This window comes from Saccopteryx leptura, chromosome X, assembly GCF_036850995.1.
Source record: "Saccopteryx leptura isolate mSacLep1 chromosome X, mSacLep1_pri_phased_curated, whole genome shotgun sequence".
NCBI lineage: Eukaryota > Metazoa > Chordata > Mammalia > Chiroptera > Emballonuridae > Saccopteryx > Saccopteryx leptura.
In genome coordinates, this window is record NC_089516.1 from 39,323,672 (window position 1) to 39,343,858 (window position 20,187).

The following is a 20,187-nucleotide window of genomic DNA, read 5'->3' on the forward strand; positions in this document are numbered from 1 at the left end:
GTTTCCGGATCGTGGCTATTGTAAACAATGCTGCAGTGACCATGGGGGTGCATATCTCCTTTTGAATCAGTGATTTGGGATTCTTCGAATATGTTCCTTAGAAGTGGGATGGCTGGGTCATAAGGCAGTTCTATTTTTAATTTTTTGAGGAATCTCCATACTGTTTTCCACAGTGGCTGCACCAGTCAGCATTCCCACCAGCAGTGCAGGAGGGTTCCCTTTTCTCCACATCCTCGCCAGCACTTACTCTGTGTTGTTTTGTTGATGAGCGCCATTCTGACTGGTGTGAGGTGATACCTCATTGTGGTTTGAATTTGCATCTCTCATGATTAGTGATGTTGTGCATTTTTTCATATGCATATTGACCATCTCTGAACTTCTTTGGAGAAGTGTCTATTCAGGTCCTTTGCCCAGTTTTTAAATGGATTGTTTACATTCCTGGCATTGAGTTTTATATGTTCCTTATAAATTTTGCTTATTAACCCCTTATCAGACTTATCAGTGAATATGTTCTCCCTTTGAAGAGGCTGTTTTTTTATTTTGTTAAGGTTGTCTTTAGTGGTACAAAAAGTTTTTAGGTTGATAAGAGTCCCATTTGTTTGTCTTGTCCTTTATTTAAATTGACCATGGAGATCAATTGGCAAAAATGTTACTATGAGAGATGTCTGAGAGTCTACTTCCTACATTTTCTTCTAGGATTTTTATGGTTTCGTGACTTATATTTAACTCTTGTCCATTTTGAATTTGTTTTTATGAATGGCGTAAGTTGGTGGTCTAGTTTCATTTTTTTACACGTACATGTCCAATTTACCCAACACCATTTATTAAAGACACTATATTTACTCCTATGTGCACTCTTCCCTACTTTGCCAAATACTAATTGATTGTCAAGGTGTGAGTTAATTTCTGTGTTCTCTGGGAACACCTTTGATCTGTGTGCCTGTTCTTATGCCAGTACCAGGCTGTTTTGATTACTATGGCCTTGTAGTATAACTTAATATCAGGAAGTGTGATACCACCCACCTTATTCGAACCTGGGTTCTCTGCGCCCTACTACGACTCTCTAGCCACTGCGCCACCACCTGGTCAGGCCCAGCTCCTATTAGCCATGCAGCTACCCTAGTTATTTGATTGGAGCATTTAATCCATTTACATTTAAGGTTATTTTTGGTAGGTACTTACTTTTTTTCATTTTATTCTTTAAACCTATAATCCTTTTTCTCTTGATTTCTTTTTTTTTTCTCTCTCTTTTCCTCTTATAGCAGGCCCTTTAACATTTCTTGCAGTACTAGTTTGGTACTAATAAACTCTTTGAGCCTTTTTTTGTCTGGGAAGCTCTTTATTTCTCTTTCAATTTTAAAAGATAGTTTTGCTGAGTGGAGTAGTCTTAGTTGTAGGTTACTGTTTTGTAGCACTTTGAATATTTCTTGCTAATCGCTTCTGGCCTGAACTGTTCCAGTTGAGAAGTCAGATGTCAGTCTTATGGGGGCTCCTCTGTAGGTTATTAATTACTTTTCTCTTGCACCTTTTAGTATTCTTTCTCTCTTAACGGTGTCATTTTAATTAAGATAGTTTTTTGTGTGGGTCGCTTTGGATTTATCTTTAATAGGACGTTCTCTGCATCTTAAATTTGACTTTTTCCTTCATCCATTTAAGGGAAGATTTTGGCTATGGCTCCTTCAAAGAACTTTTCTATCCCTTGTTCATCTCTTCTCCTTCAGGAACCCATATGCTATGGATGTTGTTTCGCTTCATGTTGTCACAGAGCTCTCAGAGTTTCCTCAGGTTTTTTTTTTAGCTTTTCTTTTTGCTGTCTTGCTTCTGTGCTCATGTTTATCTTGTCTTCTAAAGCGCTAATTCGATCCTCTGCTTCATCCAGCCTGCTATTGATTCCTTCTAGTGAAGTCTTTATTTCAGATACTCTTTTTGCCATTTCTGACTGGTTCTGTTTTATGGTGTCAGTGTTTTTTCTTTTTTGTGTGTGACAGAGAGAGGGACACTTAGGGACAGACAGACAGGAAGGGAGAGAGATGAGAAGCATCAGTTCTTTGTTGCGGCTCCTTAGTTGTTCATTGATTGCTTTCTCATATGTGCCTTGACCTGGGAGCTCCAGCCAAGCCAGTGACCTTTGGTTTCAAGCCAGCCACCATAGGGTCATGTGTATGATCCCATGCTGCTCAAGCTGACGACCCTGGGGTTTCGAACCTGGGTCCTCTGCATTCCAGTCCAGTGCTTTATCCACTGCGTCACTGCCTGTTCAGGCAGGGTCATATTTCTTTGTCTGCCCATTTTGTCTGTGTGTTGTGTAGCTCTGTTGTGACTCCCAAATTTGTTGTGGCATCTTTATGAGGAAGATGGGTTCAGTGGTACTTACCTCCAGGCCACCTGAGCTACTTTCTATAGGAATGTTTCTTGAGGGATATATTTACCCTTCTGTTCTATGTGAGTCTTGAATGCTATTAGCCCTTTCATGGGTGGAGTTACCCCTTCAGACTAGCAGATTCTAAGGGTCAATCTACATCACATGTATTAGATATTGTGCAGTGTCTGTCCTCTGGGGCATAGTTATTTTCAGCAAGGTCTGGTGTCTTCTGGACTCCTCCTTTCAATGTGCCAGTTGTGTGGCTAGCTGACTCTAGGATTAGTGTTGTCTGCCACCTTCTACTGGTTGTGTTCGTTCTGGGTTCTCTTGGGAGGGGTTCAGGTATGGGTTGATGCCAGACATTGTTCGTAACCTGCCATGGGCTATGTGACTAGAGCTACCACTGTGTCCGCTGTTTGTGTCTGCATTTTCTGTGCCTGTATGTGTGTGGGAGGGGCCAACCTGTGTATAAGGATCAGCTTCCTCCTGCTTAGAGCTGACAGCAGCTCTGTAAAAGGGCCCAAGTTCCTTAAGATAATCTCCACTTTTCAGCTACTCTCTCTCCTCTTGCAGCTGCCTGGTCTTCCCACCAAGTCTTCTGTAGAAAGAGTGTGGTCTGGGCACAGACTGACCTCACCCCACCAACCTCTCTTCAGGTTGCAAGCTTGTTGGGTTAGGGCAGCTGAGGTCAGGATGGTTACGTTAGTGGGACCCCCTACTTTTGGAGTCTCTTGGCCAGGAGCTCAGTATGGGATAAATGTCCCTTACTCCAAAGCCTAATTCCTCAGCCACTGCTGGATACCACAGTTGTGTTTTTCCCCAGCAAGATGAGCAGCAGGTTCATATTGGATGCGGCTGACAGTCCCCTCTGCAGCAGTTCTTTCATCCAAGGAGCCCCTGGTTTCAGGGAAGAAGATTGAGAGAGCCCTCCACTGGGGCTGGTTGTTCCCCCCCCCCCCCCCCCCCGGCCAGAAGGTGGCTAAGCCCCTAGACGAGTCCCAACAATAGGTTCCAAGGAACTGACACTTTGAATGTCTGTGCTCTAAGCCTCTCTCCCTTCCCCCTGTGGAATTCAGCCCAGTGGGTCAGGATATCTAGGACTTGGGCTGGCCGACTGTGAGGCTCTGCCTTGTTCAATGTGTGTGAGCTGCTGTGCAGGTGTTGACCACAGAAAGTGGAATTCACCTCAGCTGGGTTTGGTGCCTGATGTGTTCTCCCTTTGGATATGCTGCTAGAAAGATTAGCTGGTCCTGCTCTGGTGTAGTCTCTAGCTGGCCACTGAATGTGTTTGTTCTGGGCTCTTAGGAGGGAACCTGGTGCAGACCACTGTAAGACACTTTCCATGACTAGCCCTCAGCAGCCTTTTTGGAGCTATAAGCAAACCAGAGTTTGTGGTTGCACACCTAGGCTGGCGTTTTCCCACCCTGGGCCTGGGGGCAATCAGCGAAAGGTCCAAGGTTCCCTTAGTAATGCCTCCTGCTACCTTTGTCCGCTGGCTGTTTGTTGGGCTCTGCCACTGAAAAAACCTCTGGTAGGGTCTAGAGCCCGGGGCAATTCAGGGATTAGGAGAGGTGTGCGTGTGGCCTCTGAAATCAAGAGATTTGGTCTATCCCACAGTCAGACAGTTTCTACCGAATCTCCCATTAGGCAGAAGTACCAGTCATATTATCTGGAGGATTTGGGGAAAAGCTCCAGCCTCCAGGTCAGAAAACTGAGTCACTGTCACGCCCCCTGCTTCCTAGCCAAGGCTACTTAATTCTCAGCAGGGCCCAATATCTATAGGGTAGGGCAGTGTCTTTTCCCCAGTCTGATTACGCATGGAGGGGAGTGTTCCAAGAAAGATGGTGACTGTAGTATTGGAGAATGATTCAGCACAGGGATTCCAGTGACTATCCCCTACCCCGTCTCTCCCTGGGGCCTGCTATTTCACATTCTCCTCATGTGACTAGTTCTCTTAGCCCTCCCTCTGCCAGAGCCCAGGGTAAGTGGCTGTGAACAAGATTTTCTGCCTTAGCCCTTTAAGAGGGTGCCTGCGTCTCTGAGCTCTACTGTCTCTTCCTCGAAGACAGAAACCTCATCTCTTTTTACACCAAATGCTGTGTGGGCACTTCTTCTAGACTCCAGGCTGGGGCTCACTTCCTGGGGCTTAGGACACACAACTCTGGGGGCACACCTCCCAGCAGCTGAGAGTCCCTGCAGACCCTCAGCCACTGCTTCCATACTTCTGGGAGTGGAGGGCAGCCCTTTTTGCATCTCAGTCCTTCCAACCAGTCTCAGTGTGGCTTCTGTGACTCCTTGATTATGGACTGCTCTTCATCTAGTCCTAAATTGTTTTTTCAGGATGATTTTTCTTCAATTTAGTTATAACTCCAGTTTATTCCTGGGAGGCAGCAGTTGGAAAGCCTGCCTACTTCATCGCGATCTTGGAATCTCTCAGTTGTTAAGTTTTTGAGAAGTCAGAAATTATACATGGATTTTTGACTGTGTGGGTGGTCAGCGCCCCTAACTCCTGTGTTGTTTTAGGGTCAACTGTATTTTATTTGTCAATTCATGGGGAGTTACTTCCAGTTCTTGGAAATTACAAACAGTATTGCATGGAATATCTTCTAGACGTCTCCCTTTGTGTTCCTGCGTCAGTATATCTGAAGTATATACTCAGAGTAGAATTCCTGGATCCTATAAAATATACATATAGTTTTTTCACCAAATATTGACAAATTGCTCTAGATTATATATGTACTAATTTATAGTCCTATGCATAATGGTTTTTATTTCTTCATATTATTGCCAGTACTGATACCATATAACTTAATTTTTGGCCCTGGCCGGTTGGCTCAGTGGTAGAGCGTCGGCCTGGTGTGCAGAAGTCCCGGGTTCGATTCCCGGCCAGGGCACACAGGAGAAGCGCCCATCTGCTTCTCTACCCCTCCCCTTCTCCTTCCTCTCTGTCTCTCTCTTCCCCTCCCGCAGCCAAGGCTCCATTGGAGCAAAGATGGCCTGGGCGCTGGGGATGGCTCCTCGGCCTCTGCCCCAGGCGCTAGAGTGGCTCTGGTCGCAACAGAGCGACGCCCCGGAGGGGCAGAGCATCGCCCCCTGGTGGGCGTGCCGGGTGGATCCCAGTCGGGCGCATGCAAGAGTCTATCTGACTGTCTCTCCCCGTTTCCGGCTTCAGAAAAATACAGGAAAAAAAAATAATAATAACTTAATTTTTGCCAATCTAGGAAACTTCATGTACTATCTTTTTAATTTACATTTCTTTGACTACAGATGAGATTGAGCTTCTATTTCATACATATCGCCACTTTTTTTCTCATTCTCTGAGTTGCCTATTTATTTTGCAAATTTTCTTTTAGGATATCCTTCTTGCTGATTACAGATTTTTTTGTCAGAAATGTATGTATACACATACATGTATAGCAAATATCTTTTATTTATCTGTGTATCAAACATCTTTTTCAAGGAATCAGTATTTTTTTAACTTTATTTATTTATTTTATTTTATTTTTTTACAGGGACAGAGAGAGAGTAAGAGAGAGAGATAGACAGGAATGGAGAGAGACGAGAAGCATCAATTATCAGTTTTACGTTGCAACACCTTAGTTGTTCATTGATTGCTTTCTCATATGTGCCTTGACCACTCGGCCTTCAGCAGACCCAGTAACCCCTTGCTCGAGCCAGCAACCTTGGGTCCAAGCTGGTGAGCTTTTTGCTCAAGCCAGATGAGCCCGCGCTCAAGCTGGCGACCTTGGGGTCTCGAACCTGGGTCTTCTGCATCCCAGTCCGACACTCTATCCACTGCGCCACCGCCTGGTCAGGCAAGGAATCAGTGTTTTTAAACTATATACAATTTCTTTGCTGAACAAAAGTATTAGATTTTCACCAACCTTTTATAATTTCATACATACAGAAAAGCTGAAAGACTAGTATGGTAAACACCTATATGCCCAGCACTATTCTACAATGAGTATTTTACTATATTTACTTTATTTCATGTAACTATTCATCTCTAGCCATTCACTTATTCATCCTTTTGGATGCATTTCCAAGTAAATTGCCAGGATCAGAATACTTTTGTCAAACCAATCAAATTGTTTTTGGGGTTTTGTTTAATATATACTTCCCTCCCACTGGGTCATAAAAAATATTTTTTTACATTTTTGTATAGTTTTATAATGTTGCCTTCCATGTCAGATCTTTAAATATAGCATGTATTTTATATATGCTGTAAGGAAGGATCTGATTGCAAAATAAGCCAGTTTTTCCATATGCATTTATTAAATGATCTCTTTTCCCACTGATTTATATTACCATCTTTAATATATACCAAGTTCCTGTATAAGCATGAGTACTTTCCTAGATTCTGTTTTGTTTCATTGCCTATTTGATCCCTCACCAGGATTACATTGTTTTAATTATTTAAGGGTTTGTAGTTTGCCTTATTATCAGGTAGGATACATCTCTATTTTTTGCTTTTCATGTTTAATACTTGTACATATTCCTGAACCATGTGAACTTTTATTCTTCTAAATATAATTTAGAATTAGTTTGCTTTACTCAAAAATCTTTTGGGGCATTTTTTTTCAATGAATTTAATTTATAGATTAATTTGGGGAGAGTTGATATCTTTATAATGTTGAGTCTTCTCATCCAAAGATCATAGTTTACCTCTCCCTTTATTCAGGTCTTGTTCTTTATCTCTTAATAGAGTTAATTTTTTTTCATAGATGTCTGATGTGTTTTAAATTACTTCTAAGTTACTTGATATATATTACTGCGATTATGGGTAGTATTCTGTTTTCTATTCTTCCTTGTTGTTTATTTGCTGATGTAGAGGAAGTAAGTTTTGTGTGTGCGTGAGAGAGAGATAGAGAGTGATACAGAAAGACAGGAAGGAAGAGAGATGAGCATCAATTCATGGTTGCAGCATTTTAGTTGTTCAGTGATTGCTTTCTCATACGTGCCTTGGCCCTGGAAAGTTAGCTGGGGGGAGGGGTTGGTTTGTCTCTGCCACTCTTCCACCATGAGCTGAAGGAGGAGGGATCTGGGAGGCTTGGGGTCGCACTTTTGTTTTTTCTGTCTCTGCTGAGTGAGGGCTATAGGAAGACCGTGGGAACACTGGCCATGACCCTGTGCTCTGGCCGCTTCAGTTCAGTACCTTCCCCTCTGCCCCTATGTTTGACTGCTCCCCCCGGCAGAAGGAGACCTAGTCACTCCAGGATTCCCTCTCCGTACCCCTCAGACCAAATCCAGACAGCATGAGCTGCCATCCTCCCCATAGTTGGGCAGAGAAAACGAAACCCAGTCACTCTGGGTTTGTCTCCAGAGCCGACTGCAAATGCATTTTATCTTTTGCCCTCATTTTCAACCCATCCCACCTTTAGTCCATTCGGTGCGCAGATCTTTCATACACACCTGCGAGTCCAGCTGGGTTTCCTTCACTGCGTTATAATTATTTGTTGAAATTTCAAGGGGAGAGATCAGGAGTATCTCTCATGCTGCCGTTACTCTGATGTCACCTCAATGAAGTTTTTTATAGTAAGCTTCTGTGTATGTAAAATTATTGTAAAACAAGTTTAGTTTTAAAATTGTGTAGTATTAAAGAAAAAAAATAAAAAGGTAATTTTCCCCCAAAAGAGAAGATTTTAAAAGGTCAATCATTATGAGTGCATCTGTATGCCACAATGCATAAAATGAAAATACATAGGAAAAACTGGGAAAATATTTGCTAGTTAGTATAGAAAAATATGTCAATATTCTCAATACTATTTAAAATACTATTAATATTTAAAATACTAGCACCCCAAGGCCCTGGCCAGTTGGCTCAGTAGATGGAGCATCGCCTGGTATACGGAAGTCCCAGGTTCGATCCCTGGTCAGGGTACACACGAGAAGCTACCATCTCCTTCTCTTCCCCTCCTTCTCTCCCTTCTTTCTCTCTTCCCCTCCCACAGGCAGTGGGTCACTTGATTTGAGCATCAACCCCAACCCCAGACGGGTTGCTGGATGGATTCCAGTCGGGGCACATATGGGAGTCTGTCTTACTATCTCCTTTCTACTCATTTACAAAAAATACTAGCACCCCAATAGAAAAGTGAGTAAATGACACTCTTTAGATTTATTTGTTTGTAAGAAACAAAAGCTGCTCTAGATATCTTATTGCAGGGGTCCTCAAACTACAGCCCGCAGGCCACATGTGGCCCCCTGAGGCCATTTATCCGGCCTCTGCCGCACTTCCGGAAAGGGCACTTCTTTCATTGGTGGTCAGTGAGAGGAGCACAGGATGTGGATGCTATGCTCCTGGAGTACTACTGTATGTAGCAGTGCTGCAAAGCGCAGCATCGTTCACATACAGTACTACTTCCGGTGATACAGGACGCACGCATCATGGCTCCGGAACCATGTCATATCACTTGTTACGGCTAGCAGTGACAAATGTGGAACTGGACATTGACCATCTCATTAGCCAAAAGCAGGCCCACAGTTCCCATTGAAATACTGGTCAGCCCTGGCCGGTTGGCTCAGTGGTAGAGAGTGGGCCTGGCGTGCGGGAGTCCCGGGTTCGATTCCCGGCCAGGGCACACAGGAGAAGCGCCCATCTGCTTCTCCACGCATCCCCCTCTCCTTCCCCTCTCTCTCTCTCTTCCCCTCCTGCAGTCAAGGCTCCATTGGAGCAAAGATGGCCCGGGCGCTGGGGATGGCTCCGTGGCCTCTGCCTCAGGCGCTAGAGTGGCTCTGGTCGCCACAGAGTGGCGCCCCAGGTGGGCAGAGCATCGCCCCCTGGTGGGCGTGCAGGGTGGATCCCGGTTGGGTGTGTGCGGGTGTCTGACTGTCTCCCGTTTCCAGCTTCAGAAAAGTACAAAAAAAAAAAGAAATACTGGTCAGTTTGTTGATTTAAATTTACTTGTTCTTTATTTTAAATATTGTATTTGTTGCCATTTTGTTTTTTTACTTTAAAATAAGATATGTGCAGTGTGCATAGGGATTTGTTCATAGTTTTTTTTATAGTCTGGCCCTCCTGTGTTCTGAGGGACAGTGAACTGGCCCCCTGCGTAAAAAGTTTGGGGATTCCTGTCTTTTTTTTTTTTTTTTTTTTTTGTATTTTTCTGAAGTTGGAAACAGGGAGGCAGTCAGACAAACTCCTGCATGCGCCCGACCAGGATCCACCCGGCACACCCATCAGGGGGCGATGCTCAGTTGCAACCTGGGCCATTCTAGCACCTGAGGCAGAGGCCATGGAGCCATCCTCAGCGCCCGGGCCAGCTTTGCTCCAATGGAGCCTTGGCTACGGGAGGGGAAGAGAGAGACAGAGAGGAAGGAGAGGGGGAGGGGTGGAGAAGCAGATGGGTGCTTCTCCTGTGTGCCCTGGCCAGGAATTGACTCCGGGACTCCTGCACACCAGGCTGATGCTCTACCACTGAGCCAACCAGCCAGGGCGACTCCTGTCTTATTGTAAAGATATAACAGGAAATCTCATAATCATCCAAGAATAAGAAATGAAAGTGCTGCACACAGGGAATAATGTTGGCAAAGCAGGAACAGAGACTGCCTACGTTTTTATGGGCCTGTGTAGCTTCTCTTTTTGCTTGTGTTTTATCCGACTCTGAATTTCTTAGCTCAAATTCTCACTATTGGCTTGCCATGCATTGATTTGACTTGTATAAACTGTCCAACCTGTGTCTGAATAGCTGTCACTATTATAAAGAAAGGCTTTCAATTCTGTTCCATTGGTCTGTATGTCTGTTTTTCTGCAAATACCAGGCTTTAATTATCGTGGCTCAGGAGTATAATTTGCAGTCAGGTAGTGTGATACCTTCAGTTTCATTCTTTTTCCCCAGGACTGCTTTGGATATTCGGGCTTTTTCATGGTTTCATATAAGCCTGGTGATTTTTTGTTCTATATTTCTTTACGAAATGACATTGGGATTTTGATGGGGATTACATTAAATTTGTATATATTGCTTTGGGTAATATGGTCATTTTAATTATGTTGATTCTTTAATTCCATGAACATGGAATATTTTTTCATTTCATTGTGTCTTTTTAATTTTTTTTAATAATGCTCTGTAGTTTTCAATATATATGCCCTTCACATCCTTTGTTAAATTTATTCCTAGGTATTTTATTTCTTTTTTTGCAATTTTAAAAAGAATTTATAGCCTGGAAATGTAATCACATATATATGGACAAATAATCCTAGACAAAGGAGCCAAAAACACACAGTGGAGAAAAGAGAGTCTCTTCAACAAATGGTGCTGGGAAAATTGGAAAGCCATATGCAAAAGAATGAACCTTGACTACAGTTTGTCCCCTCACACAAAAATTAATTCAAAATGGATCAAAGACCTAAGTATAAGATCTGAAACAATAAATTACATAGAAGAAAATATAAGTACTGAACTCATGGACCTTGGCTATAGAGAACAATGTATGAATTTGACCCCAAAGGTAAGGGAAGTAAAGGCAAAAATAAATGAATGGGACTATATCATACTAAAAATCTTCTGCACAGCAGAAGAAACTGAGAACAAAACAAATAAGCCCCCCCCCCCCCAAAAAAAAAACAAATAGGCAGCCAACTAAATGGGAGATGATACTTGCAAACAACAGCTCTGATAGGGGTTAATATCCAAAATGTATTAAGAACTCAGAAAGCTCAGCAACAAACAAGAAAACAATCCAGTTAAAAAATGGGGAGAGTCGCCTGACCAGGCGGTTGCGCAGTAGATAGAGCGTCGGTCTGGGATGTGAAGGACCCAGGTTCGAGACCCCACGGTCACCAGCTTGAGCATGGGCTCATCTGGTTTGAGCAAAGCTCACCAGCTTGGACCCAAGGTCGCTGGCTCGAGTAAGGGGTTACTCAGTCTGCTGTAGCCCCAGGGTCAAGGCACATATGAGAAAGCAATCAATGAACAACTAAGGTGTCGCAATGAAAAACTAATGATTGATGCTTCTCATCTCTCTCCGTTCCTGTCTGTCTGTCCATCTATCCCTCTCTCTGACTCTCTTTCTGTCTCTGTTTTAAAAAAAATGGGGAGAGACCTGAACAGACACTTCTTCCAACAGGATATACAAATGGCCAACAGATATATGGAAAGATGCTCATCTTCACTAGCTATTTGAGAAATGCAAATCAAAACTACAATGAGATACCACCTCATACCTGTTCGACTGGGTATTATGAACAAGACAGGTAATAACTGTTGGAGAAGCTGTGGAGACAAAGGAACCATTCACTGCTGGTGGGAATGCAAATTAGTACAACCATTATGGAAGAAAGTATGGTGGTTCCTCAAAAAATTAAGAATAGAACTACCATATGACCCAGCAATGTCTCTACTCGGTATCTACCCCCAAAATCTCAAAAACATGGGTACCTGAAGACATATACACCCACAAGTTCATCACAGCATTATTCACAGTGGCCGAGATGTGGAAACAACCAGTGTCTCTTGATAGAGGATTAGATACAGATGATGTGGTACAAAAAAAAAAAAAAAAGATGATGTGGTACAGATATACAATGGAATACTACTCAGCCATAAGAAATGATGACATTGCCATTTATGACATGGATGGACCTTGAGAACATTATACTGAGTGAAATAAGGAAATCAGAATAATCTAAGAACTATATAATTTCACACATAGGTAGGATATAAAAAGGAGACTCATGGACAGAGATAGAGGTGAAGTGGTTACCGGAGGTAGGGGAAGGGAAAGGAGTAAATAGGGACAAGTATATGGTGACACAAAATGATTTGAGTTTGGGTGATGGGTACACAACTTAATCAGCAGTTCAAATGATATAGAAATGCTAACCTGAAACCCATGTACTCTTATTGATCAGTGTTACCCTGTTAAATTTAACTTTCTAAATAAAAGTTAAAAAAGAAGAAATGAAAGAAAGGCTTTAGATACTGAGAGAGAGGTGTCAAGAAAACAAGCAAATTAACTGACCAGTCATACAAGTAAATAAGTGTTTAAAAATATATACAATATTATCATTAGAAATTAAAGAGACAAATTTTAATAGCAAGAGATTTTTTTTTTTCATTAAATCATCAAAGACTAATTACAACAATCCATGCTGACATACTGAAAACAATATTCAATTTGTTGAGGACCTTTTAAATAGACTTACCCTTTGACATAATAATTCCACTTCTAGGAATCTATCCTAATGGAATGAAGAATCAGATACAGATAAGATGGATATGTGTGATGTTTGTAGTATTTTTTTATTTTAATTTATTGTGTTTACACAGATTCAAGTGTCCCACCGAATACATCCCCCCACCTCCATGTTCCCCACAACATCTCCCTTACCGCCCTCCCCCTACGCCTTCCCCCTTTCCCTCCAGGATTTGCTTTCCTGCTCTCTGTAACGTTGTTATGTATATATAATTTCACCAATCTCTTTCCCTCCTCTGATCCCATCTTCTCATCCCCTTTCCCTCTGGATCCTTTGATCCTGCCTCTGCCTCTATTCTGTTCCTCAGTTCACATTGTTCATTGGATTCCTCAAATGAGTGAGGTCATATGATATTTTTCTTTCTCTGCCTGCCTTATTTCACTTAGCATGATAGTTTCCAGGTCCATCCATGTTGTCACAAAAGTAAGATTTCCCCTTTTTCCACAGCTGCGTAGTATTCCATTGTGTATATGTACCAAAGCTTTTTAATCCACTCATCCACTGACGGACACTTGGGCTGTTTCCAGATCTTGGCTATTGTAAACAATGCTGCCATAAACATGGAGGTGCATTTCTTCTTTTGAATCAGTGATTTGGTACTTTTAGGATATATTCCTAAAAGTAGGATAACTGGGTCAAAAGGCAGTTCGATTTTTTATTTTTTTGGAATCTCCATACTGTTTTCCACAGTGGTTGCACCAGTCTGCATTCCCACCAGCAGTGTAGGAGGGTTCCCTTTTCTCCACATCCTCACCAGCACTTGTAGTATTATTTATAAGAAATAGTATGAATATGTAAGTTTTCATTATTACAGGAATGTTTCAATTGATACATGAACAGGCAGTTATTAAGTCATGTTTTTATAAAGTATTTAATGTGTGGAATATTCTCATAGCATAATGTTGAGTGAAAAAAGCAAGATACAATAATCTATATATGCATAGTATGAAAGAGAGAAATTGAGATTTGAGATGCTAGGAAGAAAAAAGCCAAAATTGTAACAATTTTGAGTGGTTTTATCTGAATGGTGAGAGTGCAAATTATTTCAGTATTTTTTATTTTCTTTATACTTTTTATTTTATATTTTCTGAATGAGAATGAACTTGAACTTCTGTAATAAGAATAAAATTTCAAATGTTATTTAAAATGAAAAGAAATAGCGTAAAGAGGGGAGACTACCAAATATTGAAAAATATTTAAAATTGATGTTTATATGGTACTTGCATGAGAGATCAACATAAAAGAAATAGGACAGAAAGAGGTTGTTATATGTGTGAAATTTTAATATATGATATGAGGGTTTCACCAGAACAGTAAAGTAAGGACTGTACTGTAATTGGCTCAGTTACAAATGATAATCAGGAGTGCTACTGTACCAGACACTGTGCTAAGTGCTTTTACATGCATTTTCTTTACTTATTCCACCTGTTGAGATATAGGCAGTATTATCCCCATTTTGGAGATGAGTGAACTGAAGCCCCTAGGGTAAGGCACAGAATAGAAGTAGTGGAACCTAGATTGGAACCAAGTATGTCAGACTCCAAGTACGTATTCTTTGCTACCCCATTCTATGTATATAAAGTTCCTGCCAAGGTGTCTAGAATACCAGACATTTAGTAAATGTTATGCCTTTGAATGACTTAGTAGTTTGCTGCATATATTATGTAATACATAATGCTTGTATATAGTATGTATAATAATGTAAGTACTATTAAGAGTAATAATATAGTTGCCATCTTGTCATTGAGATTGAGGAACTTCCTTGGGAAAATAGCAATGCTGTAGTTTTCCCAGAGAAAATCCCCAGTGGAATCACATAATTTAAAAAATAGCTCAGATATGCATCACGAAATATTGGTTAATTCAATAATTATTTCCTGCTGTCTCGTGTATGAACCTCTCACTGCTCCGACTCCTTGCATCCTACACACTCTGTCTCATAATTCGTTGAAAGCTGGTTGAAGAGCAGTGCTGGCTAAAAGACAGCTAGCATTTCCTTTTGAATGTCTTGACTGATATTCATTTGTTCAGCAAACACTTATTGAGTACCCCTTCTGCCATGCACCATACTAAGGTTAGAGACATGAAAAAGTTTACATTACTCTTAAAGTATAAGCCAAACCGAACTAAAAACTCAAATCTCTGAGAAATGAAATGTTCCCTTCTCTATGAAGTCTTCTCTGATTCCAGCAGGTAAATTTAGTTACCCTGTCCTTAGAGCATCAAGAACAACTTGTTCAGCTTATAAATCACATCCCTCCTGTTGTATTAGTCTTTCTGTGAGCCTGCCTGTCTCCCACACTTGACTACTTTGGACCTCTGTTAGGTGAGTTTTTCTTCCAGAGCAGTCAGGATATGGCAGTACAGTTCTGCTTTGGAGGATTTTTGTGAGGTTTTTTTGTATGGTTGTTTGTTTCTGTTTTTTGTGGGTTTTTGTGGTGTGACCTGATTGATGCATTCAGTCATTCCTCTAATAGATACTTACTGATACTTACTTTATGCTATGGGCTATGCTAGATAGTTCATAATATATCAGAGTAATGAATAAGCAAAGGCAAGGGCAATCTAACAAGGTTCTAGAACTCCTGGGAACTCACGCGGGCACTTGTAAAGAATTTGTTTTTGCCTGACTGGTGGTGGCGTAGTGTATAAAGCATTGACCTGGGATGCTGAGATTCACAGTTCCAAACCTTGAGGTTGCTGGCTTGAGTGTGGGCTCCATGGCTTGAGTGTGGGGTCACTGGCTTGAGCGTGGGATCATCAACATAATTCCAAGGTCGCCGGCTTAACCCCAAATGTCTGTGGCTTGTTGGTTTGAGCAAGGGGTCACTGGCTCAGCTGAAGTCCCCCACCCACTGTCAAGATACTTAGTGTTGTAACTACGAGTTGATGCTTCTCATCTCTCTCCTTTCCTGTCTGTCTATCTCTGTCTCTCTCGCTGAAAAAAAAAAAAAAAGCAGGGCTTGTTGCATGAACTAACTAGATGGTTTAGGCCAGTGGTCGGCAAACTCATTAGTCAACAGAGCCAAATATCAACAGTACAACGATTGAAATTTCTTTTGAGAGCCAAATTTTTTAAACTTAAACTATATATATATAGGTAGGTACATTCCTTATCAAGGTAGCACCCGCACATGGTATTTTGTGCAAGAGCTGTACTCAAGGAACCAAAGAGCCACATGTGGCTCTCGAGCCACAGTTTGCCAACCTCAGGTTAGGCTTACAGAAAGAGGAATGGTGTGGAGCTTCCTGCTCTGTTTTGGTGAGGAACAGGAGGCTAAAAATGTGAAGCCAGGCTGTCTGGCTTCAGAGCCCAGGCTCTTTCCAGGGCACCACACTGCCTTCTGGTAGTAGTAACTGGGCAGAGTCCCCAGGAACCCATCTCATGTACTGCTCAGAAAAGACTAGCTCTTGCTTTAAATGCCAAGTTTCTGAAGTATTCTACAGGTCCAGTAATTATGAGCATTATCTTGTGGGCCCTTCAGGAAGCTAAGGACTAGACTTTGTACTGATGTATTTGTATTTTTTCACCTCTCTTTCTCTTCCTCTTTCTGCATTCTCGATGCTCAGAAGAGTAAGGCATATTCAATTCATGAAATTCAGTTCAAATACTCATCAATGAGTACTTATTTATTTTATTGATAGATTTTCTATCTTGGAGAATAACTCTGTCATCTAGCCATTTGCCTAAGCCAGAATTCTGGGAATCTGGGACTCTTCCCTTGCTTTACCCCCTCCCATAATAAAATCCATGACCAAATCCTATGGGTTTATCTTCTTAATAGCTCTTTGTCCCCTCCCCTGCCCCTTTTCATCCATCAGCTAGTGCCTTTGTTCAGACCTCTTTGGCCAAAGATTGGTAGTCTCCCAACTGATATTCATACTTCTTGTCTCTCTAAGCCAGTCAGTATCAAACCAGTCAGTATCACTCTTCTGCTGGCAATCCTTAAACTCTTCCTTTATTTTCAGGATGAACATCCAAATTCCTTAATACTGTTTTCAAGACCCTTCATGATTTGTTCTACCCTTTTTTTATTATTATTAAGTGAGAGAAGGGGAGGCAGAGACAAACTCCTGCATGTGCCCCGACCAGGATCTAACTGACAAGCCCCCTATGGGGCGATGCTTTACCCATCTGGGGCATTACTCCATTGCTCAGCAACCAAGCTATTATTAGCACCTGAGGCAGAGGACACGGAGCCATCCTCAGTGCCCTGGGCCAAATCACTCCAATTGAGCCATAGCTGTGAGAGGGGAAGAGAAAGAAAGAAAAGCAAGAGGGTGAGGGGTGGAGAAAGAGATAATTGCTTCTCCTGTGTGCCCTGACTGGAAATTGAACCCAGCACATCCATGCACCAGGCTGATGCTCTACCACTGAGCCAACCGGCCAGGGCCAAGATTTGTTCTACTTTTGAATCTTGTTTCCTGTCACTGCAAACTTGCTTAGTTAGCTCCAGCATTATTATTTTTTTATTATTTCAGTGAGAGGAGGGGAGGCAGAGACAGACTCCTGCATGCGCCTGACCAGGATCCACCCAGCAAGCCTACTAGGAGCCAATGCTCTCTGCCCATCTGGGGCCCTTGCTCCATTGCAACCAGATTCATTTTTTTAGCGCCTGAGGCAGAGGCCACAGAGCCATCCTCAGCGCCCTGGGGCCAACTTGCTCTAATTGAGCCTTGTCTGCAGAAGGGGAGGAGAAAAGAGACAGAGAGAGAGAAGGGCGAGGGGTGGAGAAGCAGATGGGCGTTTCTCCTGTGTGCCCTGACCAGGAATCGAACCTGAGACATCCACACACCGGGCCGACGTTCTACCATTGAGCCAACCAGCCAGGGCTGCTCCAGCATTATTGAGCCTGGTATATCATGTTGAATTCTACAGCTGTATGCCTTCATTCATACTATTTCCTCAACCTAGAACATTCTTTCCTCAGCCTTTTATCTCACTAATTTTTATATGCTCTTTGAAATCCAGCTCCTGCTGAATTTTTTTTTAGGATGCCCTTCCTCACTCTTCCACTCATAGACCTCTTATAGCACCCTGTGCATGTTTCTATCTTGGTACTTAACACACTGTCTTGTCACTGTTGGTGTACTTGCCTGTCTCCTCTACTACCTAGAATGCAATAACCAAAGGCAGAGGTTCTTTTACTTTATTTCACTGGAATCACCAAAACCTAGCCTAAGATCTGGCCCATGACAGTGTCTTAGTTTAAATGAGCTTTTATGACTTAATAACCATGCTTTTGTTTTCTAGGTACATGGTTCAATGGCCTGGTGGCCAAATCCTGCATCGCCATGAGCTAGACACATTCCTTGCACAGGCAGTATCTACCCAGCTTTACGAACCAGATCAACTTCAAGAACTCAAGGTGATTTAGCCCATCCTCATTTAAATTCTTTCTTTTATGAGTTTATACCTTTATTTTAGCTCTTTTTTCTGAAGCTGGGGACAAGAATAAGTTCTATAGGTAAATGTTTGATTTATTTTAGCCGAATATTATATCTATTAAGAAAATCAAGAAGTGCCTGTAACACTGTTCCCGTGCCGATGGGTGAGAATGGACAGAAAAGATGGATATTATGCAAGACAAATAAGTTGTGGCCCATAGACCATGGTAAATTTTCTGATTCTTTAAGATATACTTCAGAGACTTATCCTGGTGTCCCCTTTTTGTCTCTGAGTAAATCTTTACCTGTCCCCCTTTTTTTCCAGTTTTATTGAGATATAACTGACATATAGCACTGTGTTAAATTTAGGATGTGCAGCACAGTGATACATATATCACACAATGATTACCACAATAAGTTTAGTTCATATCTGTCATCTCATATAGATACTACAAATACAGGGGTGGGCAGAAGTAGGTTTACAGTTGCTTGTATAGAAAATAATATAGTAATTAGTAAATAATAATATAAGAAATTGTTTCACATATTCATAACTGTTAACCTACTTTTGCTCACCCCTGTATATTTTTCTTTGTGATGAGAACTCTTAGGACTTACTCCTAGAACAACCTTCCTATCTGTCATATAGCAGGTTAGCTATAGTCATCCTGTTGTAATCGCCTCCCTAGTCCTTATTTATCTTATAACTGAAGTATGTACCTTTGACCACTTTTATCCAACTCTTCCTCCCTCGGCCCTTACCTCTGATAATCTCAAATATGATCTTTTTTTCTATGAGTTTGGGGTTTTTTTGTTTGTTTGTTTTTAGATTCCACATCTATCATATTTCCCCATGTATAAGACGCACTTTAATTTTGGGGCCTGAAATTTGAAAAGAAAATGTATTACACAAAGTTATTGAACTCAAGTTTTATTCATCGTAAAATTCATGCAGCTCCTTATCACTGTCAAAACTCGCATTCAGGCCCTGGCCGGTTGGCTCAGTGGTAGAGCGTCGGCCTGGCATGCAGGAGTCCCGGGTTCGATTCCTGGCCAGGGCACACAGGAGAGGCGCCCATCTACTTCTCCACCCCTCCCCCTCTCCCTCCTCTCTGTCTCTCTCTTCCCCTCCCGCAGCCGAGGTTCCACTGGAGCAAAGTTTGCCCGGGCACTAAAGATGGCTCTGTGGCCTCTGCCTCAGGCGCTAGAATGGCTCTGATTGTGGCAGAGTGATGCCCCAGATGGGCAGAGCACCGCCCCCTGGTGGGCATGCCGGGTGGATCCTGGTCATGCGCATGTGGGAGTCTATCTGACTGCTTCCCCGTTTCCAGCTTCGGAAAAATACACACACACACACACACACACACACACACACACACACACAAAACTCGCATCCATTAGCTTGTCTTCATCTGTGTCTAATGACAAATCACTGTCTTTAATAATAAGCGCAAAACAAGCACAAAAAAGCGAGAAATGAAAGTAAAAAAATCTACAACCACTGTATAAGGCGCACTTAGTTTTTAGATCCCAAATGTTTCTGGGCAAATGTGCGTCTTATATATGGGGGAATACGGTAAGTTGAATCATATAGTCTCCCTTTCTCTGACTCATTTCACATATATAATATACTCAAGGTCCATCTGTGTTGTTACAAATGGCAGGATTTGCTTGTTTCAAATGGTTGAATAAGAAGATTCCATTGTCTCTACCGCCTCTTCATTATCCATTCATCTGCTGATGGACACTCTCCTTTTTAATAATACTTACTGGGTTGTTGGAGGGAAGACTAGAAGAGCATAAGAGAAAATAAATCCACCCTATAACTGAAGGTAGTAGGACATCGTAGGTTAGAGGGCAGGTTCTGTAGCCTGGCTTCTGAGCTGTGTAATCTTGGGCAGGTTGTATAACTTCTCAAGCTTTAGTTTTCTTACTCGTAGGGTTATGAGGATATTAAATCAAACAATAGATGCAAAACACTTAGAATGGTGCCTCAGATACTCAATAAATGTTAACTATTAATTCAGGATACCCCTCTCCCAACTTCAGTAGCCATGAACTTTTGAGCCCCTAAGATAAACTAAAAGAAGATTAAGTCCAACAAGACTTGAAGTCTTAATTTAAGTGAGGTCAACTAAGGGAAAAATGAAACAGGCTAAGACAAATAATGCATGGTCTTTTTTACTGTAAACGTGATATTGCTCAGTCCTATAGCAGTTACTGACTCCAGACCACACCTAGGAGA

At 42.0% G+C, this 20,187-nt stretch overlaps 1 protein-coding gene across 4 annotated transcripts in view; it reads left to right on the forward strand.

Annotated features, from left to right (window-relative positions):
* Window positions 1-20,187, forward strand: part of FAM120C (family with sequence similarity 120 member C) — a 98,777-nt gene that overhangs the window by 67,781 nt on the left and 10,809 nt on the right. For 3 of the 4 annotated variants that reach the window (XR_010747894.1, XM_066357556.1, XM_066357557.1), the window contains exon 11: window positions 17,809-17,923. Coding sequence is in view for 3 of the 4 variants with exons in the window: in XM_066357556.1 (XP_066213653.1) it covers window positions 17,809-17,923 (115 nt within the window). In the remaining variant the exon portion in view is untranslated. Of the gene's footprint in view, window positions 1-11,425; window positions 11,536-17,808; window positions 17,924-20,187 lie in introns of those variants that run through there. The other variant, XM_066357558.1, reaches the window with a different exon arrangement.